Source organism: Rhamphochromis longiceps, linkage group LG13 (genome assembly GCF_057381845.1).
Source record: "Rhamphochromis longiceps isolate RC_006_pf linkage group LG13, R_longiceps_female_GT1.1, whole genome shotgun sequence".
NCBI classification, from domain to species: Eukaryota; Metazoa; Chordata; class Actinopteri; order Cichliformes; family Cichlidae; genus Rhamphochromis; species Rhamphochromis longiceps.
This window is the reverse complement of record NC_140569.1, coordinates 21,315,635-21,330,911: the sequence shown is the minus strand read 5'-3', so window position 1 is coordinate 21,330,911 and position 15,277 is coordinate 21,315,635. Positions and strand designations below refer to the sequence as shown.

Here is a 15,277-nt window from a genome sequence, read left to right as displayed (position 1 = left end):
ACAACAGGAAAAAAATGCATTGCTAATATCATTGACTAGCTAAATAACTAAATAGCAGCAGCATGTGCAAATGTCATTTGGTATATTAATTACTCAGTCACCATTGATTAAAAGTAGACTGGCTACCTCGTTGTGATTGCATTGAATTTTTCACGTTTCGTGACCAATGTTGAGTGTAACATGCACAATATGTGTAATGTGTTACTGTAACAACATTACATTTCTTAGTAATGTTTCTTCATTTAAGAAGTTTCTTGCATGATGAAAGTTCAGTTAGCTGCATGCAGGGTGGATATAATGAAAACAAAGACAAAGATAGCGCACTTGCGCTCCGATCAGCTGACAGCGGTGGCGGGATCTACGACTTTTGAAAAGTAATGTGCAAGCTGCTTCTACGACAGAAACAACTGCATTATACTGCTAAGCACAACATCGGCTCTTTGTAAGCATCTGCACAGGGAGCATGCTAACACAACGCTTGCAAGAAACCTGGAGTGATGATGAAGGTGATTTTATGCCAAGCTGAGCCCATCAGTTAGAACCTGATCTTCTACAGAAAAAAAAAGGCAGTGATGAGCAGTCAGACATGTAGCATTGCGGCCCTGCACATGTTTCTCCGATACCATCACTGTCAAGTGTCTTTGGGCTGGTGTTACACTTTTCGTTATGTTGTCAGCTTTGCTTTACTTCAACACTAAAAGAATCACTTGCAGATGTCCTCATTAGGATCGGGATTTGTATTGGCACGTGGCTCTGTAACCTAAATGTTGTATTGTTAACTGGAAACTTTGTGAGGTCATGTTAGGGAGAAACACTGAAGTACTGTAACAAGAAGTGTAAAAAAAAACTGTCTCCAGAGAGTAATGAAGTAATCTAGAGTGCTGCATTACTCTTAAGAATAGTAAAGAGTAGTGTACAATACATAGAAGAAATTGCAGTGACCAACTAGTCGTCCAGAGTTTGAGTGTCAAAAAATCTTCAAACTTTTTAATTACAAGATAATTTAAAAAGGTTGCCACACGCAAAGCGACTGGTCTATAAACAGCTGTGGTCCATCTCAGACTGACTGCAACCACTCTCAGACAGACTGCCACAGGTTTGCAAATAAGTGCCACGTAATTGATGAACATTAGCAGATTGCTACCATGTTGCAATGAATCTCATCTGTGATTCATCTCGTTGAATTCTGGTTATGTTCCTAAATAAAAGCACCTATGTAACTTTTTCAGTCAAATTGCTGTCCTGCAACAAATCCATCGCTATTTGTGGAGGAACTTTTGACTTTTTGTTCATTGCTGTAATATCACAAACTGACTGTGTATAATTTCAAACTTGACTTCTTTCGATTGCAGAGTGATAGCAGACTGACTTGGTCTTATTGCAGTTTTATTGCCATTTTAGATGGCAACTAACCACGAGCTGTCAGAACCCTGGTCCCTATCTTTGAAGTAACCATTAAAAGACAACAAGACTTCAGTGCACACAGTTGCAATAAATTTAGTCTAGTTCCCCTAGTGTGGCTAACACACACTATAAAAGATGGATATAGCTACCATAATATCCTCCGATGGTTTGTGAAGTATTTCTGATCATTTTCCAAAGACCACTTCTCCTTTCATCGTGACTAGATAAGTTTCACTTGGTGAGCTGTTTGAAGAAAACTATGTAGATTTCCTTCAACAGCTTCAACTGTCCCAACTGAATGATGAAAAATGAATTTCATTTCCAGTTGAAGTTTAATGATTTTTATTGCTCAGACTGAGAGAAAATGCATTTCACTAAATCTTCACATGGGTGCTACTATTGCTCTGTTACTCCTTTTCCAGGCCGTCCAGTCTGACATGATTGGTTGCTGGTATGCAAGGTTTCATGAGGTTTTTGTGACACCTCTTCTCTATCCACTCTTTCTGTACCTGCCTGATTCTAACACTGCTTGACACTTCTGTTGATGCATAATTCAGCGAGGAACTAATTACCCTAGCAGCTGGCACAAAGAAATTTCCTGCCTGCCCTACTGTTGCAGCAGTTCCTCACACTTTGTCAACACAGAATTTCCTGCTGCCGTGCCCCAGTACCACACAGTGTAAACCACATCACTTTTAACTATCCACTCTTTGAATCAATGTTAAATGAACTTTGACGCTCCCAGTATTATTTGGTTGAACATGTGAGGTGAATAAAAAATGCATGGCTTTCTCCACCTACAAAGTATGATTGAAATAAATGGTAAGACTGCTGTGGTTGCTTCGTATCAGTGCTGGGTTATTCTTGCCTGATTGTGCCTTACTTGTAGAGGACGACATGAATTGCAAATCATACTAAAACGCGGAGAATGTCTGAATTTACCTGTTGAGGATGAAAGACTGAAATGTCTTTTGAGTGCCGTTTTGGAAATTCCATAAAAGCATAATTGGAACTGCATCTGTTTTATCTCGCTGTGTAGATCAAACAGCTGTGGTGCCACTTGACGAGCATACCGAAGGCCCCATCAGTGAAGAAATTCACCATGATGGCGATCACTTGGAAACTGTCTTGTATCAGTGGCTCAGGCTGGTTGTTGTGATGGACTAGTGTGGGGGCTATTTTGTTGGTCCATTTTTAACCTCTTAATATCGTGGACCCATATTCGGATGGCTGCTTTCAGCAGGATAATCTGCTATCACGAAGCTCAAATTGTGTCAAACTGGTTTCTAACTCAGTATTGTTCCTTTTGGATGCAGTGGAGCTCACATCATGAATGTGCAACAACTGTGTGGTACTGTCACGTCAGTATGCACCGTTTCCACCATCTTGTTGAATCTGTGCCACCAAGAATTAAGCCAGTTCTCACCTCAAAAGGAGGTCCAACTTGCAAGGTGTACCTAATGAAATGGCTGGTGAGTTTATATAAAGACTTGCGTTAATATTTCTTTTGAGGACAGAATATGGGCCATTGTTTTTAATGTTGTGTATTTCCTCTAAGCTGCAACACATCCACTCTGCAAAAGACCCTCAAGCTAATGCCACTACAGTTATAACTACAAGGATCACGGTCTTCATAATCAGGCAGCTCATTTGGATATGCATCAGTCATGCTCCAGGCAGCTGTTTAGAAACACTTCTCTTCCTCTGTAAAAATGCATCATTTTTGTTTTAACATTCAGATTAGGTAGACACAAACAAAACTGTCAAAACATGTATTTATTAATTTATGTGTGGAAAAGAAAATCACAATTAATTAGGTATGCTAATCATTGATTCATTAAATATTTAATTGAGATTCTGACAGCATTTCCAGTATACTTATATAGGACATGTTAAATTTCTCAAGTAGCAATAAAAACTACACTAACTACACTTTTCTGTTTAACAGCTGCAAAATCACATCAAAATATTAATCACACTTCACTCAAAATTAGTTTTCTAACTATATGACAGCACTGTTGAGCTCTGTGGGTTGGCTGAAGTGAATAAAACTTTGTCTTGTTGGTCAAAAAAAAAATCTTTAAGAGTTTACAACCACGCTAGCAGCTCTGTGAGGCTATATATATAGTACAGTAGAACGTTTAGCTAATGTTGGCATGCTAAAATAATGTCAATAAAAATGTTTAATATTCATCTTAGCTCATTATGTTGATGCATTTTTGCTTGCCAAATATTACTAAACAAGAGGTCTAAAATGGAAATTATTAACCTGGCAACCTGTGAGCCTGTGATGCCACTTAATAGAAAGTCGAGCTACCACAGCAGTTCTTTCCATTTTTAGTCAAACCTGGGTAAAGTCGCCTCTATTCTTCCCCTCTAACCTGGCCAGATTCTGACTCAGCTGAGATGCTTGTTGCTATAAACAATAATAACTGGAAATATTAATAAATCCTAATCAATGCAAGTTTATGGACAACTATAACAAAGTTGGTGCACTTCAAAAAAAATGTAGTAAAGACACGAAGAGGACCTTCATCTAGTATTAACATCACTCATGTCAAAGCCTGTGTGGATACATGAGCACTGTTCTTTATAATTGGGTGAAGAAATTAAATTTATTCACTCAGAAAATTAATTTCAAAAGCTCGAACTTGTTCATTTTACTGGGCAGAACAAAAAACAAAAGGAAAAGCAGAGAAGTGAGAGAAGATGATGATACTCTGAGAACAGATGGGACTGCATGGTCTTGTGCTTGACTGTTGAGGTTAATTGTTTATTTGCTCCAGTAGCTGTAGTCTGTTCAGATTATTGTTATCAGGGGGGACTGAAGATTTTCCAGCCAAGTCCTTTAAGACCCCTGCTATGTGCATGATGAGCATATAGCAATATCTCCAAATATAAAGGGATAGACACTATTAGAGCCTCACTGATATTTTTGAAACACTGGAGGTTTTAGCGAATGTGACGTGCAAAGAGGGGAATTTTTTTGTGATTATTATTATTTTTACTTTTAGCAGACACTGCTTGCTGCATATTTTAGGCTCAGAGTAATGATGTGATGAGTTGCACCCAGTAAAGTGTATAACATGATAGATGACAGTAGATGATCTTTAACATACTGGAAAAGCTTTCAGACATAAATAGGTGTCTGTTAGGTGCACCTAAATCAGTCCATGTACATAGAAGTTGGGCCAGAAAATGTATTTCATTTAACAAATTAATGTTAGAACTCCCGCTCTCTGGACTTCAGGTGTCACTCGTGTGATAAACCAGAACCAGCTTGGACAGTCTCGGTCATTGTGTTCTTGGGCGAGACACTTCACCTGGTGGTGGTCAGAGGGCCCGGTGGCGCCAGTGTCTGGCAGCCTCACCTCTGTCAGTGCGCCCCAGGGTGGCTGTGGCTACAATGTAGCTTGCCATCACCAGTGTGTGAATGTGTGTGTGAATGGGTGGATGACTGGATATGTAAAGCGCTTTGGGGTCTTTAGGGACTAGTAAAGCGCTATATCAATATAAGCCATTTACCATTTATGGAGTTCAAGGTTTTTTTTTAAATTACATTTTCTGGAGTATACTTTTTTTCAGTAAATTTTCACCATGTGTTGATAAAAGACGTTTGGAAAACAGACATAATTAAATCTCTCTTTGTACTGGTTTTATTTCAGTTTGAGAGGGATAGCTGAGGTCATTTTGGAGACATAGTTAGAAAGACAAGATTAAGATGTTTTGGACATGTGCAGAGGAGAGATAGTGCCTATATTGGGCAAAGATTGTTGAATATGGAGCTGTCAGACAGGGGATAAAGATGAAGACCACAGTAGATTCTTGGATTTAGTGAAGAAGGACATGCAGAGGGTTGGTGTGACAGAAGAGGATGCTGAGGATAGAGTGAGATGGAGGCAGCTGTTCCACTGTGGAGGTCCCTCAGGAGCAGCTGAAAGAAAAAGAAGATTTCAATTGTAGTAAAATATTTTTTCTGTGAGCATTTCTCACATGACACATCGTGCAAATGTCCTTGAGAATTGTCCACCATATTGGACGTGATACAACCCCCGGTTGCTAGGGAAACTTGTATTCCCCAACTAGTTGGCAGTGGTTCCTGGATGTTGCTCTCCAGGAACACTCCTGATGTTTTGTTAGCATTTGTGAAAAGGTGCCATCTTTTCTGGGCAAAACAGCGTACCAGTAAGATACCATGAAGAATTTTTAGTATTGTTTTCTTTCAATTTTGATATATTATTGATAGTTTATGTGCAAAAATGTAAATAAATCGTGTTTTTTTGTTTTGTTTAGAGACTGGTGTAAGTAATAGCCCTTTGGTGTGATTTACTCCTATCATTAAGGACCTTTTGCTGCATCTCTGGATGTACCTGCAGCAGAATTACAGCTAATGTCTGTGCAATGGGATTAATAGGAAGTGGCTCCCAAAGATTGCCCCCAACTGGAAGTTTTAAGGCGTGGATGTCAAACTCATGTTACATCATAGGCTGCATACAGCCCACTTTGATGTGAAGAGGGTCAGACCAGTGAAACTAAATGATAAAAACTTACAGAACAGGTTCTGGTAGATCATTGCTCAAACTATCATGTAATTATAAATTTACAGTGTAACATTTTTATTAAATCACAGAAAATGCCCTTGTAATTTGGTGCAGTATGGATGGCTCACTAGGAAAAGCTATAAAACTTGTGAAAACAGTTAAAAGTTCAAAATATTTCTAAAGCTGTCCACTGGGCCAGTTTGGAGCCTTTGGCCCCAGTACCTTATGTTGGACACCTCTGTTTTAAGGCACTATTTGTGCAACATTTGAGCTCACAGAATATATTTTTACTGTGTGTGCTTCAAAAATAAATCTGTACTTGTAAGCATTGTCTCTCTTTTATGCTCTAACAGTTTTTTTAAATAAAGAAGTAAAATAAATATCTGTAATACTTGGACTGTGCTGTTGCTTCAGTACATACCTGTCAGTCATGTAAGAGGGTCAAGAGGGTGGGATGTTTGCTTTAAAACAGAGCCGGGCTCGTAACTCTGCATGACACTGTCACATTTTGAGCAGATCACTAGAATCCAATTAATCATGGTTATATCCACATAAAACCCTGCTGCTATTTCATCTAATGAAGCCATGGAGCTCCCTCATTTCCTCACCACCCTACACTGTGTGTTCTCATGACAACAGGCTCCCCGTCCAGTACCGCCAACTGCTTTGTTGCTGTTAGCAAGTGATGAAAACTGTTACTCCCCTCGAGTCGTAATAAAGCTCAACTTGTTCCTTGTGTTTTAACTGACATTTATTTCGGACAGGAGGATTCTTCGACATGCCTTAACTTGTAATGATGTCCAACCACAGCCGATACAATGCCGTCAGAACTAAAAAGAAATACAAACTTAAATGAATATTCTTAATAAAGCCCCTAAGCATTATATATGGCGAAACATTCCAACAAAACAATCAATAAAATACACATTACACCTCACACTGCGGTAATTGCACTAGAATATCACGCAACACTAGCATATTTACATACAACGAAAATAAACAAAAGAAAACATTTACCTCATTGGCCTCACTCAAAGGGAATAAAACTTTAATCCTTACATCGTGGGGAGGTCCAAAAAAGGCACTCTTTTATTTATCTTACTATTTACTATCTTACTGTGGACGTGCAAACCTCGTGGCTCGTCTCAATTAGCTTGCTGAGTGTGCCAGCCAAAAATACCCTCTTAGCAACAACAGACGGAACTATAGAAAAGGTTCCTATCTAATTGCACAATTAGTAAAAATAACACATTTAAACATATAAATCCAATGAACAAAACATGAATTACTATTGATTTATTTCTTAATATTTCAACTACTAATTGTTTCAACCTTACATATCTAATAAAATGAACTTAAATGCGAGAGTTGCCTATGACGGCAGCTACACTCCCACCAAATCACTTGTGATTTCCACCTATGAACTTATGAAATGTAAACTAATCTGCTTCTAATAGTGTCACAGTCTTGTGTATAGGTCTGTCAAGTAGAACTGGTTTACTCAGTCTCTTTCCATGGTCATCTAACAATGAGTCACTCATTAACAGTTGTACTTTGCGTATACATCCATCTTCACTCGGGTGTATGGCAACAACTTTGGCCAACTTCCAGTCGTTTCTTGATGCTTGGTCATCTTGTACGATCACTATGTCATTGATCTTTGCATTTCTGTTTGTTTTGTGCCACTTTTGTCTTTGTTGTAGGCTCAATAAGTACTCTTTCTTCCATCTGTGCCAAAATTCATTGGCCAAGTACTGGACTCTACGCCATCTTTTGCGAAGATACAAATCCTCCTTTACAAAGTCTCCTGGTGGTGGCAGTATTACTGACGACTTCATGGTCAACAGAAGATTAGGTGTAAGTGGCTGAGGTCCAGTAGGATCGTTGAGTAAATGTGGGGTGATAGGTCTGCTGTTAACTATCGCCATCACTTCATAAAGATAGGTTCTTAGAGATGAACTGTCCAATGATCTGGATGACTGATCCAGAATGGTTGTCAATACACTTCGGATCGTACGAATTTGCCTTTCCCAGGCTCCACCCATATGACTGGCAGAGGGAGGATTCATCACAAACTCACAGCCTAGCTGTTTCAAACTTTCCTGATCCATTTCCTTTACTGCTTCCAGAAACTCACGTCTGGCTCCAACAAAATTGGTGCCTTGATCTGATTGCAACTGACGTACATTCCCACGCAAAGCGATGAAAGAACGCAGTGAGTTTAGAAAAGCGTCGGTTGACATATCATCAAGTAGCTCTATGTGCACCGCACGAGAGCATAGACAGGTAAACAGAAGCCCGTAACGCTTCAGTTCTTTTCTTCCTTCTTTAATGTAGAATGGGCCGAAACAATCCATCCCACAATACGTGAAGGGAGGGGTGGTCTCCATTCTCTCACTTGGTAGGTTTGCCATCTTTTGATCTTCTTCTCGACGTCTGAATTTCCTGCACTTAATACAGTTGTAGATAAAGGATGATACTGCTTGACTGCATCCTAGTATCCATATTCCGTTCGATCTCAGCTCATTTATCGTCATGCCCCGTCCTTGATGTTTCACCCGCTGATGATAGTGATCAATCAGTAACTTTGCGATATGGCAAGTCTTTGGTAAGATGACCGGGTGCTTGACGTGTGGCTGCAATGTAGAACGCTCTAATCTACCTCCCACTCTAAGAACACCCTTCTCATCCAGGAAGGGATCAAGTCGATAGAGTCTATTTGTTCTGTCCTTGGGTAGATCCTTTCGCGTTTGAAGTGCCTTGATTTCCTTGCAGAAGATTGATCTTTGTACAATGGATATGACTTTAAGCTCGGCTTCTGTCCTTTCTTCAAGGTTAGTGGCTTTATTGCTTCTCCTTTCCAAGCCCTTAAACTCTTTCACAAATCTGAGAAGTCTTGCCATAGCTTTGACCAACCTTGACCAACTGGAGAATTTCAGAAAACGTTCTGCCAAAGAATTTGTTTCTGTAGTTGTATGGAGTACAACAACTTTGCGTACTTCTGGATCCTCTGCATCAAGTTTCCCCACCGTGACTTCTTCGTGGGGAAGTTTCTCTTGCCAAAGAAAACTTGGACCACTAAACCAGTTGGAGGTAATGAGGTCTTTGGCCTTCAGTCCGCGCGAGGCATGGTCTGCTGGATTGAGATCTGATACCACAAACTTCCATTGCATCGGTTGAGTGCTTTCCTTAATACGCTGAATGCGATTTGCAACGAAAACATGGAAACGTCTCGCATCGTTGTTGATATATCCCAAGACAACTTGAGAATCTGTCCAGAAGAATTCTTGAGCATCTTCTAGCTCCAACTCTGCTTTGAGCATGTGACTAATCCGCACTGCTACAACTGCTGCAGACAGCTCCAATCGTGGCACCGTAGTAACCTTCGTGGGTGCTACTCTGGACTTGGCAAAGACAAGAGCGCAGTGGACTTGTCCTGCTTCACTGACAGCTCTCAGGTACGTACAAACACCATACCCTGAAACACTTGCGTCTGAGAAATGGTGAAGCTCGTACTTCTGAACTGTTTGAAAATCTTTTGGCACGTAACATCTGTCAATTTTGACATCTGCTAGATTTTTTAGATCCAACAACCAGGACTCCCACCGTGACTTCAGATCGCTTGTGAGTGGTTCGTCCCAATCTGCTTTCTCTCGACACATTTGCTGTAGTATCTGCTTCCCAAGTAGAACAAAAGGTGCCACAAAGCCAAGTGGATCGTAAATAGAGGCTACTGTGGACAACACTCCTCTTCTGGAAAGTGGCTGCTCGTTCACAACTACTCGAAACTGGAAATAATCCGAGTCGATGCACCATTTGACACCTAGGGCTCTTTCAATTTGTTGCTCGCCCAGTGACAAGTCCTTTCTTACTGTTTCTGCACAATCTTCTTCCGGTAGCGAATTAAGCACTTGCTTACTGTTTGAAACAAACTTGTGAAGTCGCAAGCCTCCTGTGCTGCAAAGTTCCTTTGCTTCCTTCACCAAACGAATTGCCTCTTCTTCTGAGTGGAAACTGATAAGACCATCGTCCACATAAAAATTTCGCTCAATGAATCTTATGGTAGCTTCACTGAACTTGCCTTGACCTTGTGCAGCAATATACTTGAGACCAAAGTTCGCACAGGCAGGGGAAGAAGCAGCTCCAAACAAGTGTACGCGCATGCGATAGACAGATGGAGTAGAGTTGAAGTCTCCATTGTCCCACCACAAGAAGCGAAAGTAATTTTGATCTTCTTCTCTGACTCTGAATTGATGAAACATGCGCTCAATGTCGCACATCACTGCAACTGGACCTTTCCGAAATCGGCACAGGACCCCCACTAGAGAGTTGGTTAACTCTGGCCCTGTAAGCAGGTAGTCGTTCAAGGACACCCCTCCGTACTTTGCTGAACAATCAAACACCACTCTTATTTTGCCAGGCTTTTGAGGATGATACACTCCATGGTGTGGAATGTACCAGGCAGGGCCTTTGTCCAGGTCTACAGAGGGAACTCTTTCTGCATCACCACGCTCTATAGTCTCTCTCATGAACTCTGTGTAGTCTTTGTGGTATTGCTTGTCCTTCTCAAATCTTCTCTTCAAATTTTTGAGTCTGTGTTCTGCACAGCTCCGGTTGTTTGCCAGACTTGGTCTGTCTTCCTTAAATGGCAAAGGTAACTCACAGTGTCCATCTGCTTTCATCTTCACTCCTTCTTCCATTATGGAGATGAACCTTAAATCTTCTTGTGAGAAGTGTGAATCTTCCACCTTTCTTTCATTGAAGTCGGACTCGAGCACTTTAATTACATCTGCAGATGTGACCACCTCTTTGACTTGTGTGCGACAGACGTATTGCACTTCTTTGACCAACTGCTCAGCTGACTGATTGGGTGTCACTTCCTTGACAATGATCTTGTGGCTACATCCTATGGCATCCCCATAGTCAACACATGGATTAGCTCCTCCAACTATTGTCCAGCCAAGGTCTGTTCTTTGGACAAAAGGTTCATTATCTTTTCCCGCCACAACTTCTCTGGGTACCAACACTTGTGAACAATTGTAACCAATGAGCAGGCCTACGTCACATTCAATCAGTGGAGCGATTTCTTCAGCCAGGTGCTCTAAGTGTGGCCACGCTCTTGCTGTCCTTTGTGTGGGAATATGACTCAAATTCGCAGGAATAAACTCTCTTGTGTATGTCACAGGAAGAGGAATTCTCCTTGAAGAAGAGAAACCTCTGACCTGTAACCCAGACAGCCTTTGACCTGGTACTAAAGTGTCTTTAGAAGACATTGTCGAGAGCTTTAACTGCACACATTCCTTCTCTGCATCCAGAGCATCTGCCTTTTCCTTCAAGACGAATGTCGTGTCACTTTGGCTATCAAGAAGAGCATAGAGAAGAATCTCATGTTCAGGATTGCTTGTTGTGGATAACCAAACTGGAATGATTGTAGATGTGAGATTACTTCTGTCACTTTGAATCACACGGTTTGATATTGCTTCACTTGGTGCTTCCTTGGGTTTGGTTTCTCTACTCTCTTTATTGCCTTCCATCTCTTTCATTTGTGGTTCCTTGTCACTTTCCTTTTCTTTCCTTTTCTTTGAGGTTTTGTCTCGTTCCTCATGCAAACATGTCGGGTGTTTCCCTTTACATGTGTCACACATCTTTCTCCTTTCACATTTCTTTGATTGGTGTCCAAAGCCTAGACATCCAAAGCACAGTCCCTTAGTTTGCACAAATTTGACTCTTTCACTCAAGACCTTGTCCATAAACTTCCTACATGTGTGAATGCTATGATTTGAGTTTTCACAAAACACACATTTTTTTGTGTTGGACGTCTCTTCTGCAGCACTCACTAGCACCTTTGCTCCAACACTTCTTGTCTTGAAAGATTTCATTTTCTCTGAGTCACCTGCTTTGAGTGCATGAAGCGATGTTACTGGATTGCACGCAATCTTGGCTTCTCTCGCAATGAAGTCAACAAAGTGGCTAAATGTTGGAAAAGAACCATCTTGTTCTTCAATTTCAATGACCTTTCGATTCCATCTTGCTGACAACCAATCAGGTAGCTTGCTTAGCATTCTCTGATTCTCATTGCAGTCATTCAAAACTTCAAGACCTTTAACCTGAAGCATGGCCGCTTCACATCCTCTGAGAAAATCTGAAAATTCTCGAAGTTCAACGCTATCCTTGTTCCCAATCCTTGGCCATGATGTCAACTTATCTCTGAAAGCTTTGGTGATTACAAATGAACTTCCATATCTTTCCTCCAAAATGTTCCATGCTGAGTAATAAGCACGCTCTGTTCCCAACAGAAAATAACTCTCAACAGCCTTTCTCGCCGGTCCTCCAACATACTTGTGAAGATAGTAAATCTTTTCATTCACTGGGATGTTCTTTCTGTCTATCAGCATTTGAAACGACATTTTCCAATCCTTGTACTTGAGAGGATCTCCGTTGAAGACTGTAGGTTCTGGTACTGGTAGGCGACTTATGTGAATGGACTCAGCTAGAGCTTGGGCCAATGTTGTGGTACTATCTTCCTGTTTGCTTTCTCTTGGTTGTGACCTTAAGTTGGCTTGTCGCATATCAAACGGCTCTGCATTTGCATTAAGTTGCGAATGTGCAAACTGATTCATCGGTTTAGCTGTGACATTTCTCCGTTTGCTCCTTTCGTGCAGAAGGTCTGATATTTCTTCATCTGAGCTTCCTTCGTCATTGTACACTTTCAAACGTGCTTTAGCCGCATTCATTCTCTTTACTGTTTCTAGCCTTTCAAGCTCTCTTCGCTTTTGCTCTAAGGCCTTCTGTTTCTCAGCATTCTCTGCTTCAAGGATTTCAAGTGCCTTTCTTTCACTTTCCAATTCCTCCATAATCTTCAGAGTTGCTTCAGTAGCCGCAAGCTCTGCAGCTGCTTCTTGCCTCTTTACAGACAACTTACTTGAGCTTCTTGATTGCCTGCTATTCGAACCTTTGGATCTTTGAGAGGCGGCAGAATTGAATGCTGATCCTATATCACTCCAGTGAACCAATCTCTCAGAAAGTTCTTCGTCTTCTTCTGCTGCTAATTTTTCTTGAGCTAGCTTTATCATCTTTTGAGAAACCGCATCACAGGTGTCCACTCTGCGGCGAGTGTCTGCATCAGGAGTTTCATGATTGCGCAGTTCATCATAAACTTGTTTCACTTCTGCCGAGGTATGTTCAACTCGGCCGATAAGCTCTTTAAGTTTTGCACTAACAGGTTCTTCAAGTGCCTTTTTGCCTTGTTTTGCAACAACTTTCCACATTTCATAACTGACTTTGAAGCGAGCTTGAAGCTTGTTCACCTTTTCATCATGTAGTGCTTGGCCCCTTTCAGTGAACTTCTTAACTCTTTGACTTTTCCTCAAACTTCCTTCTTTAGTAGCTTTACTTGTGCATGGTTCTGGCAAACTTTCTTGCTCTTCAAAAGCTTCTTGCTGCTCCACAGCTTCAGTGTCACAGCCTTCTTGCTCCATGTCACAGACAGTCAAAGGTATTGTACTACACTCAAGTCACCTAGGTCAACTTAAATACGTGAATAGTCACCTTATGAAGCACCTAGGACCTTAAATTGCTTTACTTTAAAGAGTCAACTTAAACATATGTCACAAACTCTTAAACCAAAATAGTAAATTGCTCTTCACTTGTAGTAAAACAGAAAATAACCTTCAATGTCAAACAAAATACTATAATGTGACCTTTAAATATCTAATGCAGTCTTAAAATAAGCAAACCCTTATAATCAACTTAAACGTACCTTAATTACAGTTACTTAGCATAAACAACAATAACATGAGCTTAAACTTTTACTCCAAACCACCACACTTCCACTTTCATTGCTTGACAGAGTCCCTTTAAGATGAGCTAAAGAAATCTACTCTCCACATTTAACTTGTATAAACGTGTTACTTCTTTGTAGCTTAACCAAGCTGCACCGCTGGACTCTGGTTGCTTTATGAGATGTCTGTGTGTGTGTTTGAGCGTCTTTGATGCGTGAGAGAGACGCGAGCTTAATCACGTGACCCGGCGCGCTGTCGGCTCAGCTCCGCTCCCGCTCGGCTCCGCTGCGGCAGACCTCTTTCTCCTTCTCTCTCCTCCAGCACGAAGCAGGCTGAGTTCTGACTGTTACTCCCCTCGAGTCGTAATAAAGCTCAACTTGTTCCTTGTGTTTTAACTGACATTTATTTCGGACAGGAGGATTCTTCGACATGCCTTAACTTGTAATGATGTCCAACCACAGCCGATACAATGCCGTCAGAACTAAAAAGAAATACAAACTTAAATGAATATTCTTAATAAAGCCCCTAAGCATTATATATGGCGAAACATTCCAACAAAACAATCAATAAAATACACATTACACCTCACACTGCGGTAATTGCACTAGAATATCACGCAACACTAGCATATTTACATACAACGAAAATAAACAAAAGAAAACATTTACCTCATTGGCCTCACTCAAAGGGAATAAAACTTTAATCCTTACATCGTGGGGAGGTCCAAAAAAGGCACTCTTTTATTTATCTTACTATTTACTATCTTACTGTGGACGTGCAAACCTCGTGGCTCGTCTCAATTAGCTTGCTGAGTGTGCCAGCCAAAAATACCCTCTTAGCAACAACAGACGGAACTATAGAAAAGGTTCCTATCTAATTGCACAATTAGTAAAAATAACACATTTAAACATATAAATCCAATGAACAAAACATGAATTACTATTGATTTATTTCTTAATATTTCAACTACTAATTGTTTCAACCTTACATATCTAATAAAATGAACTTAAATGCGAGAGTTGCCTATGACGGCAGCTACAAAAACAATTCACTGTTCTACTATTTTCTTGGCTTCATTGTGGTGGATGCTTTATGTGGATGGATGTAAATCTTGATTTTGTTAAGAGCATCGTGACTACGAGCATAAATTGCAGATGAGTTTTACTCAGCACTGTGAGTAATCCTGACTGTTGTGTCTTGTTTAAAATGAAAGGGTTTAAAGCCACTTTACATACCCTCTTTCATTTGCTGGTAGATGAGTTCACCAAACAAAAGGACATTAAGCTAATTTTGTTCGTGTGTCTGCTGGACCAGATTAGACAGTCCGTGCCTGGATGCAGGAGATGGGCCCAGATGCAGAGAGCCTCCCATTCTTATAGAGTGAGCTTGGGGGCAACACATCATTTGACAAAGACAGAATGTTTTAAAGAGAACAAGGTCATTTCAAATCAAGGCGAAGCAGGCCGTTATTCTAGAAACATGCAAAGTGGAAAATATCCAGGCAGACCTCTGAAACAAAGTTCCTTTCACTGATATTCCAGCAAAAGGAGG

General features: G+C 40.6%; 1 protein-coding gene across 1 annotated transcript; it reads right to left on the bottom strand.

Annotated features, from left to right (window-relative positions):
- Positions 1 to 6,644: 6,644 nt before the first annotated feature.
- On the bottom strand, positions 6,645 to 14,753 carry LOC146655795 (uncharacterized). Its single transcript, XM_085428898.1, has 3 exons — positions 14,395 to 14,753; positions 6,963 to 14,207; positions 6,645 to 6,775 (listed from the first exon to the last, which is right to left on the bottom strand). Exon 2 carries the CDS (start codon positions 13,421 to 13,423, stop codon positions 7,385 to 7,387), a length of 6,039 nt encoding a protein of 2,012 aa, XP_085285024.1. The 5' UTR covers positions 13,424 to 14,207; positions 14,395 to 14,753; the 3' UTR covers positions 6,645 to 6,775; positions 6,963 to 7,384.
- Positions 14,754 to 15,277: the final 524 nt, after the last annotated feature.